Raw genomic sequence first — 20,149 nt, 5'->3', positions numbered from 1 at the left:
TTATCTGTGATTTCTTATTTTGATTTGTTTAGTTCTGTTCCACATTGTACATCACTGAAGTAGTATATTTTTCTCTATAATAGTATCCTTTCTTGATCATTTTATTTCTTTTTTCTTGCCACCCCCCCCCCCAAGAGTATACAATGATCCACGTCTTGAATGTCACTTGGCGTGCTCTTTGGAGGTAACACACCCTCCCACTCACATGCAATCTCACAGTAATTTCCCAGCGAGAGACAGGATGTAAAAACATGTGGCACGTCGTAGCCTTTAGCAACAGGTGTGGTACTGTACTAACCTATCTCATTTTATTTCCTGACTGCTGCTTACAGAGATCAAATCCTCCTCGCTTTCAGCAAACAGGGTTGGGTCATCTTCATATGGTAGGTTGTTAATAAGCCTTCTTCCACCCCTGCTGCCATCTTCCCCTTCGTATAGCTCAGCTTCTTACAGTCTCTGGTCAGCGTACAGAGTGAACAGGTAATAATGAAAGGATGTGCACCTTTTCTGACTTTAAAACACTCAGTGTTTCCTTATTCTCTCTGAACAAAATGACTGTCCATATGCAGGTTTCACTTAAGCACAATGAAGTGGTGGGATCCCTATTCATCTTAATGCTACTCCTAGTTTGCTATGAGCCACACAGTCAGATGCCTTTGTATAGTTAATAAAACACAAGTAAACATCTTTCATGTTGAAGTTGAAAAAAATTAAATCAAGCCCATGCAAACCAACATTCAACCTTTAGTCTATCCCACCTAGATCACTGAGCACTAATGACAGAGCCCTGAGGAGCTCTGGGACAAGCGACTCATATGTGAAGAAAGCAAAAGTTTGATTAAAAGACAGGAAAAAAAAGAAAATATCAAAGTAGCTATCAGGAGAAACTCTGAAAGTTGCTCTTGATCACATAGCTAAAGTAAGGGGAAGAAACCATCTAAAGCTCTCCAGCTTTAGAGAACCGAACAGAATGTTTATAGCGTGGCTGGAAAGAAAGTCAAATATTATCATGAAAGGTGTACAGACGTGGAGTTTGAAAACCCAAAAGGAAAAACATACTCAGAATATGTCAAGCTGAAATAATTGGGAAAATCCAAACCCCAAATTGCAATATTTAAAGATTATATGGGCAGAATACTGAGGGACGCAGGAAGGATGGAAGGAATGCACCGAGTCACCATTCCAAAAGTAACTGGTAAATATTCACGCTTTTCAAGAAGTAGCATGTGGACAGAACCAGTGGAAGAAGAGGCCCAAGCTACATTACCGGCATTAGCAGAAAAATAAAACTTCTGTTATTGGTAGAATGCCAGCTGATAAAGCACTGGAAACATCTATGCCAAGAATCTGGAAGACAGCTACTTGGCCAGCTGGCCAGGAGAGATCCATATTTGTACCCATTCCAAAGATCAGAAGAGAAAGCAGATATTAGCCAATAAGATATTTAATATTGCGTGCAAGTAAAGTCTAGCAACAGTGTCTAGCAGTACATTGATGGGGAACTGCCAGAAATTCAAGCCAAATTCAAAAAAGGGTAGAATGAGGGATATCATTAATGACATCAGATGGATCTGGGTTCAAAGCAGAGAATACAAAAAAAAAAAAAAAAGGTTGGTAGAATTCTTCCATTTCTTCAGCAGCAGCTTTAGTGGTTGGTGCATAATTTTGAAGAGTAGTTTTATCAACTAGACTTCCTTGTACACATATTATCCTATCACAGACAGCCTTATACTTCAAGGTAAATCTTGAACTGTTCTCTGAGGATGCATGTGATGCCTTTCCTCTTTAATTTGTCATTTCTGGCATACTACACCATATGATTGCCTGATTCCAAAAGGCCAATACCAATCCATATCAGATCACTTGTGAGTCCCATTTCATTTTTAACAACTTTTAATTTTCTTAGATGCATGCTTCAAATATTCCATGATATGATTATTAATGGATGTTTTCCGCTGGGGTGTGTTTGTTTTTCTCTTTTTGGGTTGTGGCCCCTCCACAAAGCTCTGCAAAGCTTTACTTCATCTATATCATAGGGTTGCCTCTACTATTAGGAGTCTTCCCCCGTCGTGTTGTGCTGTTCTTCGAGCCTGGGGAGTTCGTCTTCTGGTGCTATATAAGGTTTTGCTGCTGTCCACAAAGTTTTCAGTGGCTAATCCCTCAGAAGTGGACAGACAGCCGAGTCCCTCCTTGTGGCCTATTCTTAGTCTGAAAGTCCACTGAAACCTGTTCACCTTATGTGGCCCTGCTGGTATTTAAGATGCCAGTGACATAGTTTCCAGCAACACAGCAACTCAAGTAACATATTATGTCAAACTAATAGACACATAATGAGATAGAAAGATAGTTCTTTTAACAGGTAAAATAGAGTTTAAAATCAACAATAAAATACCAAAACCACAACAGGAGAAATAATGACAAAGTGTATAAACAAACAGTTCACAAATGAATCGTCATATTCTTAAATGCATGGAAAGCATCTCTTTCACTCATAATAAAAGCCAGAAAAGTTCCAGCTACTCTGAGATAAGATGATGTATTTCCTAAAATGTAGAACACTCTGCTGGTGAGTTTATAAGACTTTCATTTTGTACACGTGTAATGGGAGAAGGGCAGTAGCAACTTGGTATTATCTTTAAATTTCACTTCCCATAAGTGTACTTGGGTATATGCAAAGTTTTCTATAGTTGCCCTTTGGTGTCCACAGAGGGGATACCTTCTGGTGCTTAACGTGTGTGTGTGTGTGTGTGTGTGTGTGTGTGTGTGTGTGTGTGTAAACATTCACTGCCATCAAATCAATTCTAATTCATAGAAAACTCCATCAGATAGAGTACAATTACCCCTTTGGGTTTTTGAGGCTGTAAATATTTACCGGAGCAGAGAGCCTCATCTTTCTCCTGATGAACACTTGATGGATCCCAACAGCTGAACTTGCAGTTAGCGGTCAAACGTGTAATCCAAGGCTCCTCCTCTCAGTAAAATGGGCAGTACTTGCATAGAATACACATATCCTCTCATATCCTTTAAACCATCTCTAGATTACTTATACCTAATGCAGCGCAAATAATACATGGCATTTACACTTGCTCTGAACCTTGGGTTGTTTTGACCAGTTAATTGTTGTTTCTTATTATTATTATTCTCTTTCTCTTGAATATTTCCAGGCTATGGTTTGTTGAACCCCCAGATGTGGAACTGGTAGAAATGCAGGGTGGTTATATGTACAATTTTTCATTTTAGCCGAGTTTGTAATGATAGCGCGGAAACAGCCCAATATTTCTTAACTAAGAAAAGAACATGCATTACGGACCACTCATAGACTGAATGCAACACAAACTGTCACAGATGCAGGAAGAGCCCCAAGACACTAGGTCAGTTGCCATCAGGATTCCAACTCATGGTGACTCTTCAGAGTAGAAATGTGCTTGACAGGATTGTCATGGTTGTGACCTCTTGGGAATTTATTGCCAGGCTTTTTTCTGAGGTGTCTGGATGGATTCAAACTGTCACTCTCTCAGTTAGCAGCCAAGTGCTTACGCTAGGCTTATTTCCCCAAAAGAGCCTATGACGCCAAGTTAAAGCAGAACCAAGATACAATCTGTTTCCATTTGTGCAAGGGACAAGAAAGAGCATGCCTGTATTTGTAATGCAGAGTTTGTATTTGGGGTGCTGCAGAAAATGGAGGTTGCCTCCAGGTAGAGGAAAGGATGACTGATAGTAAGGGTGTAAAAAAACTCACCTTTACCAGGTTGTGTTCTGTGTTTGTGCCACCCCTCCAATTACCACTTAAACATAGTACTGTGCCAGCCAAAGGGGCACCTCTCTGTAGGCTTAGGCCATGATGTTGGAGTTATTAGAAAAAAACACACCTCCATCATTCAGTACCTGACTTCCTTTACTCTAACAAAAGTGCAGCTCCACCCCCTTGTCCACCCAGAGGGTCTTCCCAGCCTTGGCATTCCTGGGTAAGTTCTGGGAATGACCCTGGTTTTTTCTGCACTGATGATAAAAGGTACCTACCCAGAAGGGCACAGGACTGAAGACGAAAGTGGGAGGCCATTGGAACCCCATGAGGGCATCATCTTGACCTTATGGGTCCAACCCCTGTGTTAACTTCTGTCCTTTAGGCACGCCCCAAAGGAGAGGGTCTAACTCCATACCAGGGGAAAAAACGCTGCTTTGGAGAATACAAGTGTCCCAAATGCAAGAGGAAATGGATGAGTGGGAACTCGTGGGCCAACATGGGGCAGGAGTGCATCAAATGCCATATCAACGTGTACCCACACAAGCAGGTAAGCCGGGTGGAGCCGGGCCTGGACACGGTGAGGCTTAGACAAGGGGTGTAGGCTGGGGGCTGGGTCTGCTATGGTGGGCAGAAGAAGTGCCCAGGGTGGAGAAGCTGTATAGGACATGTGAGCTGATCAGTCCTTAGATGACTTTTCCCATCTCTGGGCCTGTTTGTCGCTTCACACAAGGAGAGTGAGACCACATCTCTCAATGTTCTCTCTTTCTTCATTTGTCTCATCTGAAATAGGAGAGGTGCCTGTCTCTCTGGGAAGGAGAAGGAAGTAAGGGCAACTACACATAGGCTCTGAGGTGAAAGAGCCCAGGTGAACTTTAAAGCAAATCCGCTGGGAGTGTCGTGTGAGACAGAGTGGAACGCGAGGGCTGCAGAGTGTGACAGCATGCTGATTTGTTCTCTAGGGCGCTCTTTTGCATCCATACACCCTGTGTGTGAGAGGAACTGCTGGGCATCATGCACTGTGCCCGAAGCAGTGACAGGGAACGTGTGGGCCGTGCCCTAATGGAAAAGATCTCTTTAAGGCGAGCTGAGAGCAGAACACCGCGTGACGTGGACCTGGAGGAGGAGAGGAATCCAGCGAGGCCACACGTGAGGGGTGACCACCTGGAAACAAGGGACAGCCTCTGCGAGGTCATCTAGACCTGAAGTGCTCACGAACTGCAGCTCCATGGGGAAGCTTGGGAAAGGGGCAGGAGGACAGGCAGAACAGACATTATCAAGCATGGAGAGTGGAGCGCCAGGAGGCGGGGAAGAGCATGAGTGACGGTGCGCGATGATGCTGAAATGGCAGAATGATGACCAGGAAGAGCGCGGACCCAGAAGTTTTGACAACTGGGACACTGTCCTCCACTTGTGGAATATCATTTTCACCTCACTGAAGAACAACAAAATTGGAGGCACACTGCAGTGGTCTCACTGGATCCCTGGTGGTACAGTAGGTTAAGCATTGGGCTGCTAATAGCAAGATCAGTGGTTTGAGCCCATCAGCCGCTCGTAGGCGAAAGATGAGACTGGTCTTTTAAAGATTACAGTATCAGAAAACTTGTAGAACAATTTTACTCTGTTCTATAGGATCGCAATGAGTCAGAATTGACACAAGGGCAGTATTAGACCTGATGCAAGATGGGCGGGCTTCAGGTATTTCCAATAGACAGCTCCACCACTTGTCTGTCAGTTTGTTGTGCTGCGATGCTGAAAGCCGTGCCACCTGTCTTTCAAATGCCAGCAGGGTCACCCACAGGGAAGCAATTTCAGGAGCGCTTCCGACTCAGAACACACTGTGAGCAAGGCATACGCTGTCCATTTCTGAGGAGTTAGCCACTGAAGATCTTATGGACAGAATCAAAACCTTGCCAGATACGGAAACCTCATGACAAGAAGCGGACCATTGTCGGACTGGTGCCGGAAGATGAGCCCCTCAGGTTGGGCGGCACTGAACATGGCTGAGGCGTTGACCAGAGTAACAGAGATGGAAGAAAGCCTTCACAGCCTCCATTTGCTAATGCGCATGACTCAAAATGAGAAGAAACACCTGCAAATGTCAACCAATTATCGGAACTTGGAATGAATGAAGTATGAACCTAGGAAAACTCAAATTGTCAAAAATGAAGTGGAACACATAAAAACTGCCATTCTAGACATGAGTGAACAGAGATGGAATGGTAGTGGCCATTTTTCACCAGGAAATCATATGGTTACTGTGCTGGCAATGACAATCCAGTGGGATGGCGTCACACTCATCATCTCAATGGATATTTCCAAGCCTATCTTGAAGTACAATGCTGTCTGTGATAAGATTACATCTAGCCACATTCAAATAAATCCATTCGGTAACAACTATTAGTCACATTTATGCCACAACCACCAAAGCTAGGGGTGAAATTGAAGATCCCATGTACATCTTTGGTTTAAAGTTCATCAAACATGCAATTAAAATGCATTGATAATTATTGGCAGTTGGAATACAAAAATTGGAAACAAAGAGGAAGGAACAGTAGCTAGAAAACATGCGCTTGTGATAGAAATGATGCCAGAGATCGCATGAGAGCAAGAGCAACAACCTGTTCATCGCAATTACCTTTTCCAAAACAAAAAAGGGGGAGTATACATGTGGAGTTTTCCACATGGAATACACAGAAATCAAATGGACAACATCTGTGGGAAATGACTACAGAAAAGCTCAATATCAGCCGCTAAACCCAGGGCAGGAACTGACTATGGAATAGATCGTCAGTTGCTGATATGTAGTTTCAGGTTGAAGCTAAAGATAACAAAAACAAGCCCATGAGAGCCAAATTATGACCGTGATTCTCTCCCACCTGAATTTTGAGAGCCTCTCAAGAACAGATTTAATAACTTAGACACTTATGCTAGAAGACCTGATAAGCTGTGGGAAGACATCAAGAATATCATTTGTGAAGAAAGTAAAATGTCATTAAAAGAAAAAAAAGAAAGAAAAAACCAGTGTGGATGTCAGAAGAGATTCTGAAATTTGCTTTAAATTGCAGAGTGGCAAAGGCACTGAAAAGAAATAATGAAGTCAGAGAGCTGAACGGGACATTTCAGAAATTTTAAAGGACAACTAGAGAAGGCATAGTAAAGCAATATCATGAAATGTGCCAAGACCTAGAGTTATGAAACCAAAGAGGAAAGACACACTCAGCATATCTTAAAATGAGAGAAGTAAAGAAAAATTCAAGCCTTGAGTTTCAATATTGGAAGATTCTATTGACAAAATATTGAATGATGCCGGAAGTGTCAGAGGAAGATGGAAAGCCTAGGGCGTTACTGCATGAAAAAGAACTCCTCGGCGTCCCCGGTTTCAGGGAGCAGCGTAGGAGCGAGGACCAACAGTTCACGCTGCGCTGAAAGCATTGGCCAAAAATGCAGCCCTAGGAGTGGTGGAATAGGAATTGAAATGTCTCACTAAGCTGATGAAGCACTGGAAGTGCTTACTTGTTTGTGCCAGGAAATTTGGAGGACAGCTACTTTGTCAACTGAAGGGAAGAGATCCACATGTGTGTTCCTCTCAACGACAGGTGACCCAATCCACAATCAATTCTCCTGGAAGCAGCAGTCATGAGTCTAAACAATGCCTTGCACTGAATAAATCTGCTGCATGAAACCTTTTTGTTGAAAAGCAAAAATGTTACTTTGAGCACTCATTTTGCCTGATGTATCCATGGTATGTTCAATGGCCTCTAAATCAACTGGAAAGGGGCATGTCAATAGAGAAGACGTTGGAATCAGAGTTTTCACCCTGTCTCTGCCTTGTTGGCTGTGTGACATGGACCCCAGGATCCCCATGTATACAAAATAAAAAGAGTTCAGATTGCTATCAAACATTCCTTAAGTGTCTGCTCAATGCTGGGCGCCATGAACGAGGAACCTTCACGGGGCCCAGGTTCTTGTGAAGGAAACAGAAAGCCAAGTGATCAAATGTGAAATGGGTGATTACTAGTGTGGTAAGACAGTTAAAGAGGGCTGTGTGGTAGATCTCGTGAGGGTTATCTGAGAAAGTGGCATTCGAGTAGGTATGAGAGGTGTTCTTCAAGGCAGCTCTGAGGTGTGTGGAACTCAACTGGTCAGAGGAGCTGTGAGGAGGCTAGTGTGGCCAGGTATGCAAAAGGAGGGAAGCAAGGACAGAAAAGGGGTCAGGAATGGTGTTGGAACCATTCAAGATCCCTCAAGCCAGAGTTGGCACTCTATCTGCCATGGAACCCTCAGAGGCTGGGGCATGGTCTGGTGCTTCCGCACCACTGCTTGGTCCCCAGGATTGAGCCCTGGAAATGAGGGCCCCCATCACTTCTTGGATAGGACCTAAGGCTTTATCCCCACCCACTCCAGTCTGAAGCCCAGCTCCTGTGCCTCTGAGCGTTGAGTACCAAAGCCTGTGCCCCGCAAAGACCACACTTGAACCGGGAATGGCTTCATGTATCTTATAGTCTCTATCCTGTGAAGATCGGCCTCTGCACGCCTCCTCCAGGAAGCCTCCCATCTCCAGACTCAGGACTAGAGTCCCCAGAGGGTTTCTCTGGAAGGATTTCATAAAATCATACTGCATTTCTGTGTCCCTCTTCCAGTCAGCCTACCAATTTGACGGCGATGGCACTTGAACCAGGTCACAGAAGCCAGTGGCAAGGAAGCTCGGCACCAGGTCCTTACCATTTAGCCCCTGCAGTCTCTTCTTGCTTATCCATCTCTTCTCCTTCAGGGATGTCACAACTGAAGGACTGTGGGAACTGAGTGATGTCCCTCCCACCTCAGCACAGGAGTACTTCCCACATCAGGAGCCTTTGAAAAGCTGAGAAGTAGAGCTTGAAGCCGCTCTCACAGGTCCTGCACAGTGGCTGAGAACCAAAACTAAACTCACTGTCGTGGAGTTGATTGCTACTCTACAAGGAGGTACAAAAAAAAAAAAAAACCCACCAGATTCCGCCCCCCCCCCCCAAAAAAAAACTATGTAATTTGTTTTTACAAAACAACTTATCACCTTCAAAGCACTCTCCATTACACTTAATACATTGGTCAAACCTGCAATTCCATTCTTGGAAACATTTCAAACTCATCTTTTTGAATGGCTGGCAGCACCTCCCTTGTTTTTATCTTCACCTCATCTATGTTGTCAAATCGCTGTCCTTTCATGTCCCTCTTCATTCGCAGAAACAAAAAGAATTCATACAGAGTGAAGTCAGGTAAGGGCAAGAGAGGCATGCTGTTTCTTTGCCAAAAACTGGTGCACTGAGATGGTTGTGTGAGCAGGCGCGGTGTCATGGTGGCAAAACCAATCCCCTGTCTGCCACAAACCAGGCCTTTTTTGTTGCATACTGTTCCACAATCTTTTCAGAACCTCTAAATAGAAAGCTTGATTAACAGTCTGACCTAGTGGAACGAACTCCAAATGCACTATCCCCCTCACATAAAAAATAAAACAAATGAGCATTGTCTTGATCTTTGATTTCATTTGATGAGCTTTGGAGGGGCAAGATGAAGATGGCATCTTCCACTGGCTTGATTGATGTTTGCTTTCGGTAAGAATAGCACCATGTCTCATCACCAGTAATGACCTTAGGAAAAAAGTGTGGGTCACTTCAGAGCTGTTCTTTCAAAGCTCACTGTGGTCTCACTGTGATCAGAGAGAACGTTCCCAGGCAATGCCACTGGGTGCATTACCTCAGAGCAAGTTTCCACTCAATGCTCTTTTGCCTGGTCAGTCAGAACCCGAGGCATAAATTTCTCAGCAACCCTTCTCATTCCCAAATCTTCTGTTAAAATTCAATGAACCAAGCTCCAAGATAATCCATGTAACTTCCTCATATCTTCAATGGTCCTTCATCAGTTTTCAAGTGCATGAGTTTTGTCAAGATTTTAGTCCATTTGGGAAGTTGACAGACATCCAGAAAGTGGTTTGTCATCAATTGACCTTTCACCTTTTTTAAAATGAAAAAATCACTTGTACTATTGAGTTTTTCCCATTGCACTGCCCTTGTAAGCCATGTTCAACGTCACAATTGTTTCTGCAGCATTTTTCCAGAGCAGGAAACAAAATTTCACAGCCGCATGCTATTTTCTTAAATTGGCCTTCACAAAAAAATGAAACTTGAACAAAACTGATTTTACAGAAAAAGTCACTGTGACCAGAGAGAACGTTCCCAGGCAATGACACTGGGTACACTACCTCAGAGCCAGTTGCTTGATGCTTGCCTAGCAGGAAAAATTTACACTATGAAAACTCTGCCCAGCGGAGCTTTTTTCCGGTTTGTGGGGGGGGGGGGGCCTCTCTGGTGGGTTTCTGAGACTGTAAATGTTGTATAAGATTAGAAAGCTGTATGTCTCTCCTGCGAGGCCACTGTGGTTCTGAACCCCAAGGTTAGCGACCAATCACTTACCCCACCATGCAACAATGACTCCTTCCACAGTGAGGAGAGGGGACTTATTTCCTCTGAACTCCTGAGCTCTCACCTGCTCACATGCATCACCTGAGAGCCCTCAATTCCCCCGCTCTCCCCACAGCCACATCCGTTACCCATCCGACTATAGTTGTGCCTCATCTACCAGCCTCCCCCTCCCCCCTCATCAGCTTGCGGCTCCCACCACCACGGCCCCTCTCTGCAACTTTGACCAGCTGCCTTCAGGTTTTCCCTGGCCCAGTAGGGGACCCAGGGCTAGGGGCCAGGGCTTTGGCTAGGGATGGAGGGAAGCAACCTCTCTGCTAGCCAACTCAGAAACTGCTGCCAAGGGGGGAGATGTGCGGGCGAGGTGTGGGGAGAGTTGGAGAGGAGAGGAGGGAAAAAGAGAATCTGTGGCGAGAGAGCTGTGAGAGGTGGTGGGAAGACCAAGAGAGACAGGAGGATTGAGCCAGACCTCTTAGCCTCCATAAAATTTCCCGAGAGACAGAACTCTATGCTGATTGGGGGCAGGGTATGTGTATGCAAAAAGAAGAAGTGATGGGGAGAACTCGCTGTCTAACAGAGAAGGACCTCCCTTCGGTGAGCCTGACACCAGTCTGGAAGGTGGCTTGAACATCATCCCAACCCGCTCCACCTCACTTCACAGATGCGGGAGGCTTCCTGAGGTTGAGGTCGCACAGTGAGGGAGTGCTATGATGGGACTTGTAAGTCTCCGCCCTTCTCTGTGCCTCAGTTTCCTTGTTGGAAAACCGTGACGTTCCATCCATGTACTCCCTCAACAAGCACGTAGGCACACCAGACCAGGACATGTGAGGGGCCCCCAAGCGCCGCTGCTGCCCTGCTATCCAGGGTAAGGGTCCCTCGTTACAGCCTGACTGCTCCAGCAGAGGCTGCAGTGAGGATGCCCAGCCAGGGAAGAGCCCTGGGCATTGAGAGTCAGGAGATGTTGGTTTGGACTTAGCTCTCCCGAAATGTGTGTCTTCCTTACTCTGGGCCCAAGTTTCCTCCTCTGGAGAATACTTTTGCCCCCTGTCCAGCCTCTCTAGCTGAGGATTTTATGAGCTTCAGGTAGCAGCTGCTCTGAGCCCTGGGAGGCCAGAAGTGATTTACAGTGGTTTCTACACTCAGAGATCCTGCCTGTGCAGCTTGGTACCAGACTTGAGGCCTCCACCACTGCGCTAGCCCCAGCTCTGTACCCCGGCGGGAGGCAGGAGAGTCTGGTTAGGGGGTGAAGGTACTTGGTGACTAACGTAACCCTAAGTTGTGTGTCTGTCTCAATCCTCCTGTCTCTCTCTTGGTCTTCCCACCACCTCTCACACCTCTCTCGCCACATGATTCTCTTTTTCTCTCCTCTTCTCCCCAACTCTCCCCACACCTCGCTTTCTCTTCTCCCTTTGGCTCTCTTCTTGCTTCTCTGTGCATCTCTTTGGTCTCTACCTAACTCTGCCTCTCTATGACGCTGGTCTCTGTTTCTATCTCTCCCGTGCCTCCTTTCTACATCCTTTGGACCCTCTCTTCCCACCCCCTTGCAGAGGCCCCTGGAGAAGCCCGATGGCCTGGATGTGTCTGACCAGAGCAAGGAGCACCCGCAGCACCTCTGCGAGAAATGCAAGGTCCTGGGCTACTACTGCCGCCGGGTGCAATGAGCCAGCCGCAGCCTCCCTGCACCGCCCGGAGGGACAGCGCCTCCACGGAATTCTCCATGTCGCTTTGTGTCCTCGTGTGTGGGGCTGTCCTCACAGGCCTGCACGTCCGAGCAGGGCTCCTCCCTAGGAGTCTGGTCTCATTTGTGTTGACAAACAGTGTTACTGACACAACTGTCCCACCACCACCACAGAAGGCAGGGTTTCTGGAACTCCTTACTGGGTAGCCTGGGGTCTGTGTGGAGGGAACAAAAGCGAGAAGAGGTGAGCACCCAGGACCCAAAGAAGCCCTTTGTGCTCCCAGTCTCTTTGTCTCTCTGACAGAGACACTCTTTGGGTTGAGCAGCCATGTATGTATGGGCTCACTAAATGTACTGTGAACCCCAGTGCCTAAAGGGGACCATGTCCCCAGCACTGGCCAAGCAGTCTTTCCCGACCCAGAACCTTACAGTTTACCGTGTGAAATGCCACTCTCAGAAAGCCTATTCAGGCAACCATGCTGAACTGACATCTGTTCAGGCAGCTATAGGAGGTGGACATCTCTGCTTCCTGTTCCTGCTTAACCCCAAGCCCTGACCCCTCTGACCTCACTGCCATTGCCCTTGTGCGCTGCAGGCTGACTCTGTGTACCTAGATAGGCCGAGGTCAGGAAGGAGAGGTACACAACACTGGGCAATGTGCCCAGTGTGTCTGCTGTGTCTTGGGGTCCATCTGGCAGCAACTTGCCTCACCCATGGCCAGACACATTTCCCACGTGCTTGGGTTTCATCTGCCCATTCCCCTGCCCTCCCACCCACTCTGGGAATGCTCTCCGATTGAGGGGGTAGGGCCGACTGTGGAAGCCCACTCTGCAGGGAGGCCCAGACTTAGGTTTGAGTTCTGGGTCCTCCCGGGATGTGCTGTGCAACTTGGGTGAGGATGTCCCTTTGCCAGGCCTCGGTTTCCCTATCGATTAAATGAGAACGAAGAGACCTGCTTTAGTTCTGATGTTTTAGGATGTAGGCCTGGTGCCATTTCCCAAGACAAAGAGCTTCCCTTGGAGATTCACCAAGGATCTTAGGGCACTCTGAAATCCACCGCCACCACTAAGTCACTGAAATCCATCGTGGGATACCGGAGTCCTCTCCATCCCCACCACCCCGTGCAGTCCCTCTTGTCTCTTGTCCAGAGTGAACACAACCCCACCCTTTCTACAAAAATGTAGAATTCCCCCTTCCTCATCACCTAGCCCTGCCCAGCCCCTCACACAGGGGCACTCTGAGACAAGCCACAGTACCTCTCTCTGTAAATGGGGACAATGAATTCCTGCCTCCCATGGAAGCAGAGAGGTTTTATGACCTGTAACGCTTGTCAGGTGGACTGCTGTCCTGGCCGGCCAGTGAGGCCGTGCTCTCCTCTCTCCCCAGGGAGACACTTAATTTTCATTGTTACCTATTTTCTTTCTCTTAGGGAGAGGGAGATAAATGGCTATTAGGACAGGGTAATTTGATTTTGCCCCTAAATTATGCTTGTTTGTGTGTATCTGGCAGGGGGGAGGAGGGGGGAGAGGCAGGTGGATCAGACCAAGAAATGGGCCTAAAATGCAGTGTTTACCTTGGCTCATGGGCATCCAATGGTGCCCAGTGCCTTTTGTTTGTGAATGAAAACTGCATTGTACAACAGGAGGGTTACAGTGAAGTGCTAGCCAGGGGTCAGGGAGTGCGCTGAAAGAGATGGAGTAAGTGTATTTTCAGCCAAGGCACTGTAGGATAAATTGCAGGGCATAGGAGCCGTCCTGCCCTCTGAGCACTTGAAGAAGGTATATTTGTTCCGGTGGGAGCCCCATGGAAGCCTCCTACTCGCCCACCAGGGACAGGGCGCTTGGCAACCACCTGGACATCCTCGTCACCATTGTGAAATCCCTGCCCCACTACTCCCTGACAGCTGGACCAGGCCCAAACTCTGGGGATAGTTCTCTGTTCCTCAAGAGAAGCTGTTGCCATCAGTTACCGTCTTTCATGTCTAATGTTAACATGCACATTAACCGTGTAGCCCCATGAGGGACCTTGGCCCAAGGATTTGACCAAATATGCTCAGAGGCAGGGGAAATCCGTACCCTAAAATGACCCAGATCTGCAGACCACTGGAGATGGGATATGACCCGACAGGAACTGTTTCCACGGTTTGTCCATCCAGCTGGTAGTCACTGTCACATATGTGCAGAGGCAGTCCCTCTGTACAACCATCCCCACTTCACCCTGCTCATTCTGTTATGTGGTCAGCAAGAGCCACTGGTGGCCCAATCAGGTGCTGTGAGAACTCAGTGCTCAGAGGGTCTAGTAGCCCAGGAGATAAGAAGGCTTGTGGTCTTAGTAGATTCAAAAGGGACAATCGCTTGCAGTTAGTAGATCTAGGGATCTAGTTGGAAGATAATGATGTTTACCCCATATGAAGTATTCGATAGTTCTACTTGTGAATTTGTATTTATTTTGAGTTATACTTGATGCAGGATTCCTTTTTTAAAATACTATGTGTGTATTTTGGGGATAAATCATAGATGTTAAAATTTCTGCATGATTACCAATTTTTCTCACAACACTGAATTTGTTAGCTTCTCAAAAAAAAAAAATCTTCACCGTGATTTTTTTTCTGTATATATTTGAGAACCTCTTTTAAAAGAAAAGGAAAATATTCTAGATTTTTTTTTAAGATAAAACAGAAAGAGAGGCATTTTCAAGACTTCAGAGCCCGTGGGAGGGCAATAGAACACCCCACAAAGATTTCTCGAAGTGTTTTGCCAAACTTCTGGTTTAGCTATAAGACATATTTATGGTGAGAACATTGTTCTTTTTCCTGTTGTTTTGCATTTTGTTTTTATTATGTTTCATTCTGTAAAAAGTATGAAACTGAACTACATTAAGAAGGAAATATTGTCTGCATAGAATATTATATGAAGTTGGTACATAATTCTGATGAGGGGAAAAAACCCTGTCAATTCTCTAAGCCATATTGTTTTTATTCTGTGTTTTTTTCTGTGAATGAAAATATCAATACTAATTCACCAGCATATTATTCAAGTGCTTAGACTTATTAATATGTTCCTGTCATGTACTTACATGTATGTGTAGTTGGAAAGTATTGCATGTTTTTAAAGGGACACTATTAGTAGGTATGTAGTGAAAAGGGTCTGCTGAGCCCTTTTATGCCTCTTCACTTTCTGCCAAGGGCTGGAATTGAGGATAACAAATTGTAATCCATCCTCTCTCACCTTCTTGTTATCACTATCTTGTTATGATATCTATTACTTTTGTAAGGGGCGGGAGTGGACCAGAGGAAGAGGGGCATCTGACTAACCAGGATTCGATGGTCTGCCAGCTCCAAAGATGTCCTCCTTGGCCTGGAGGAGGGGTGGCCCATCAGCAGGACCCCGGGTGAGACAGGAGTCAGGAGATGGACTTGTTAAGACCCCTCTTTGGAGTTTTGCCATCTGAACCTTGTCCTGGTATCTCCTTCATTTTAAACTTGGATTTGCCAACCAGCATCCTTGTGCCTGCCCTCCAACACCTAATAGACTTGAACCTACTCTAACTGATATCTAATCCCACATCACTACATCACTGCCCTGTACACCAATGAACCCTGAGATCCAGGAGGTGGTCCAGCCTTCAGAGAGATCCCTGAGCAGTCCTCTGAACTGGCAACCAAAGTGGAGAAGGGGCCAGCACCATCCGATGCCAGCCTCTGGTTCCACCAGCACTGGCCACTCCTCCCTTCCTAGGCAGTGGCCCTGTCCCATGTCTTTGTCAGGTAATATGTGAGTGTCCAGCTAAAAGACAAACAGCCCAGAGGCGCCACTCGGAGGAACTGTGGCGAAGGTTCTGGTCCTCTCCGAGTGCCGCCCTTGGCATGGCATTCCGCTGTGTGCCTTACTCCTGGAGAACCTGTATATGACTTACCTTTTTGTGCTGTATTAAAGGACTTTTCCAAACAAGCAAGGCTCTTGGGTTTCCTTGTTTTCACAAAGCATTGATGAGTGAGGATCCCCAAATGCAGTAAGAAACAAGTCCAGCAGGGAGGAATTTCACCTGCCATTCCCTTACCTAACCAGGCGATGCCGTCTTTTCAGCCTCCACCCTCTATGTTTGCTTTCCTGGCCTGTTGGTCCTGGGTGGGCACTTTCCAAGGTGGGGGCCCTCCCTAAACGGCTCTGTAATGAAGTGGGCCTGCAAATTAGTGCAGCAATGGGACGCCCATCGACCATCCATTTGGAGGCAGTGGTCTTGGGCCTCCCTGTGCTGCCTGCACTTGACCCTCAGCAGAGACCAAAATTTGCGCTTCCAGATGCCAAGCATCACAGTTAGAAAATCCAAATGCTAAAAGAAAAAAAGAAAATCCAAATGCTTAAGGCGTCTTACAAATGCCCTGGGAAAGGAAGTCAGGAGCCCCTCTTCTGAGCAGGGCAGGACTGGGTCTGGTTCATCCTGAAGGGGGCTTCTGCATACAGGAGATCTGAATTTATCAGGGTAGGGAGCCACAGGGAAGAAAACCCACAGGTCCGCGTCATTACCAACCCTGACTGCTATCTGGAGCCCCGCAGGTGTTAAGAATACTTCAGCCTGGTCCTACTTCACAAAACATTGGTCTGGACTGTGTGCTCGGGTTGCTTCAGGCCTCCGGGGTGAGTCCAATGTTCAGTCAGTCCTGCTTGAGAAGCGTGAGGCTTTGGAGTGTCCATCGTGGTCAGATGGTGGAGACGGTAAGGAGCCTGGAGCCCTTCCCCCAGCAGTCTTGAAGAGCACCCAGTCCTGGGACCCAGCCAACTGTTGCTGGCAAAAATATGCTGTAAAGATTGTGGGGATGCAACTTTTAAAAATTAATTTATTGTTTTACATTGCCTTTAAGGACCATCCTTTATTGAACTAATTTGCTTATTTAAAACGATAGTAGTAGTAGTATGAAAACATTAATTTGTTGAATGTCTATTTTTTAAAATTATTGGGGGCTCGTACAACTCTTATCACAATCCATACATCCAAGCATTGTGTCAAGCACATGTATACATTTGTTGCCACCATCATTCTCAAAACATTTTCTATTTGAGCCCTTGGTATCAGCTTCTCATTTTTCTTCTCCCCCACCCTCCCTCCCTCATGAACCCTTGATAATTTATAAATTATTATTATTTTGTCATGTCTTAGACTGTCTAAAGACATCTCCCTTCACCCACTTTTCTATTGTGGAGATGGTAATTTTTAAAAGACATACATTTATCTTTTCAAAGCTCTGGGGAGGGGCAGAGAAAACTGGAAATTAGAGTTTTAATGTGAAATCTTCCAATATTTGAATTTGAGAAATTAGTTCAAACCAGTGATCTGTAGGCCAGCCTGCCTCCAGAGAGCCAGGACAGAGAACATAAAACCTGTCAGTCTTTTGGGCCAGGGCACCTGGAGCAGGGGAGGGCAGCTACAGAGTGAGACCACTAAGATCTAAGAAGTTGGGCCCCTAACTGGGAATATACAATGAATCCTGGAGGCTACCAAGCCTTTTCCTGGTCATGGGCAGAAATGGGATCTAGTGCTTCCTCAGGATGTCTGCTCCAATCAACCTGGGCACAGTGAAGCAGGTGAGTGGGGGAGAGGGCAGTCACCCCTCTTGACATACAGAGAGCACAGAGGAGAAGAGGATCCACACATGTGAGTGTCTGCTACATACACACCCAGGCACAGGGAAACCACTGCCCTCCACCTTCCACAGGGTCTAGGCAGGCCCAGGGGATGTTGTGTTCTGGACAAAATGAAATAAAACATATCAATTCCTGCTGAGTTGACTCTGATTCAAGAATCTCCCAGTGTGTTAGAGGAGAGCTATCCCACCCCCACCCTAAGGCTTTTAATGGCTAATTTCTCAGAGGTAGATCCCAGGCCTGCCTTCTGTGTGGACTTGCACCTCCAGCTTTTCCATTAGAAGTCAAACACTTATCCATTTATGCCATGTGGGATCGCCCTCCAAGGACAGGTGAGGAACTGGCACCCATGTCTGTCTCGGGGTACCTTCCTCTCCCCTGCTCTCTCCTGAGTAGGTGACCCCGAGCAACTCTCCCAGCTCTTTGAGCTCCAGCTTTTGCCAAGAAGTTTTTTGGAGAAAGTGGTCTGGTGCACACAAAGGCTCAGCACAGGGCTCGGCATTTGGAGATGCTCCTGGTTGGGGATCTCTTTCTCCCCGTATGTGCTCAGGCAGAGCTAACACACAGTCAGAGAAGCCAGCATCGAGTCAGGGTCCTGGGGCCCTCATCAGCCAAGTAGGCACTGCAGGAGCACCCTCTGAGGAGTCCAGGCTGGAGTTCCCAGATCGACTCTGACTGCATAGTGTGTGCACATACATGCCTGTGTACTCTGTATTGTTTTCCGTGGATGGAAGACAAACCCAAAGCAAACAAAGCCTGCGTTTCAACATTCCCTGGAGCCATGGAAACCTGGACAGGAGGGTTTCTGGTTAGACTTACTGCCCGTGCCCAGAGGCAGTTGGTTGCCAAAGGCCAGGATAGAGGAGGGGCTAGCATAGAAAGGGGCTTCCAGGATCCCAGCAAGGACGGTGCTTTAAAGGTTTGTGTGGATACTGTGAATCCCTGGAGTTTCTGTAGGGCCACAGCTGAGGCTCCCAGAAGGAAGAACTTGCCCCCAAGTGCTCACCTTCCAGTACAGTGTGCGAGAGGCAGAGCTGGACAAAGCCCAGTCCCCGGCAGTGTTCTATAGGGTTGAGAAAGTATGGCAAGCTGTGAGGGCCCGAGGGCGGGGAGGGCCAGCGTCAGAATGCCAGGACAAGGGGCAGGTATCACCAGCCTAGGAGACGTTAGTGTACAGAGTCCCCTGGTGCCAGTCTGAGACCCAGCAGAGGGAGGTCAGGCCTGGGAGGAAGGAAGCTGTCGGGGTTCAGGGTCCCCTCTCTCACCCATCTCAGCACCAGAAGCTGGCATGTGACAGGCACCAGCCCTTCGCAGGCTGTGTGGTGTGGACTTTTCTGCAGCCTGCAGCAACTGCAGCAGCCTCTCAGGGCCCAGGGCCCGCTCACTGGCAGACACTGCTGACTGGCTGGCCCCTGCCTGCCTTCACCATCACTGAGAGGCCAGGCGCAATGTGCAACGGGCAGGTGAAGAACTGAACTTCACCCAAGACTGACAAGTAGGGTTTCCCTCAGCACTTTCTGATCCTGACAGAGACCCGCCAGCTGAATTTCCCGGCCCTGTTCAGGCAATGTTCCAACCACCGGTGTTTCCTGGGACCCAGCCAGTGCCCTGACCAGGGGCTGGGCTCCGCCAGAAGCCTGCCTCTGCCTCTGCTCAGTCACTTGACCTTGATTTCCAAGGTCAGGCCCCAAGTACTGTCTCCTGTGAGCTAGCTCCCCACACTAACCTGAGCCCAGGACCCTCCCGTGGTGTTTGAGGTAGAGACAGAAGAGAACTGGAGCTGAGAGGAAGCAGGGCATTTGGACTGGGCTTCATGTGTCCAGGTCAATGTCAGCATTCTGGCTATTCCCCCAGAGCTCTGGCCAGAGCCAGGAACAGCCTGTGCTTCTGAGTAAATTCCCCTCTAAACACCACCCTTCCCCCATTTATCCTGAGCAGATTTCAGTAGAGATGTTAGAGGGTTGGTATTTACTACCCTGACCCTACTCAAACACACACACACGTGCTCTCATATACGCTCACATACATACTGACACAAAGCTTCAACATGGGGCTAGGGGTTGCCTCTCAGCATGGTGGTGCATAGGCTTCAGCTGCGCACCCAGAAAGCTCCCGAGTCTCATAACAACTTGCCCATCTTCTGCCCCAAATGTTCTGAGTTTATTGCCATGAACTAAAGACCCAGAAACATCGAGGCCAGCACAGTCAGCAAAAGTGTATCCTCTATTTTGAAATCATTAGAAAAGTTTACATTTTTTTCTGGAAATTCATTTTTTTAATCATTTCATTAATTTTTTGATAACTAATTTTTATTATAAATCATTTTAATGGGGCTCTTACAACTCATAACAATCCATACATCAATTGTATCAAGTACATTTGTACATATTGCCATGATCATTTTCTTTTTTTTTTAATCATTTTATTAGGGGTTCATACACCTCCTATCACAATCCATACTTACATCAATTGTGTAAAGCACATTTGTACATTCGTTGCTCTCATCATTCTCAAAATATTTTCTCTCCACCCAAGCCCCTGGCATCAGGTCCTCATTTTCCCCTCCCCTGCTCTCCCTTCCTCATGAAACCCTGATAATGTATAAATTATTATTTTGTCATATCTTGCTCTG

General features: G+C 46.9%; 1 protein-coding gene across 2 annotated transcripts in view; it reads left to right on the top strand.

Moving 5' to 3' along the window:
* ZCCHC24 (zinc finger CCHC-type containing 24) overlaps positions 1-15,825 on the top strand; it is a 99,861-nt gene extending 84,036 nt beyond the window's left edge. The window contains exons 3-4 of one of the 2 annotated variants that reach the window (XM_075564205.1): positions 4,128-4,292; positions 11,745-15,825. In XM_075564205.1, coding sequence (XP_075420320.1) covers positions 4,128-4,292; positions 11,745-11,858 — 279 coding nt within the window. In that variant the 3' untranslated portion in view covers positions 11,859-15,825. Of the gene's footprint in view, positions 1-4,127; positions 4,293-8,516; positions 8,702-11,744 lie in introns of those variants that run through there. The other variant, XM_075564206.1, reaches the window with a different exon arrangement.
* Positions 15,826-20,149: the final 4,324 nt, after the last annotated feature.

This window comes from Tenrec ecaudatus, chromosome 12 (assembly GCF_050624435.1).
Source record: "Tenrec ecaudatus isolate mTenEca1 chromosome 12, mTenEca1.hap1, whole genome shotgun sequence".
Classification (NCBI taxonomy): Eukaryota; Metazoa; Chordata; class Mammalia; order Afrosoricida; family Tenrecidae; genus Tenrec; species Tenrec ecaudatus.
Note: the sequence above shows the minus strand (reverse complement) of the source record. Positions and strands in the feature narration are given on the sequence as shown.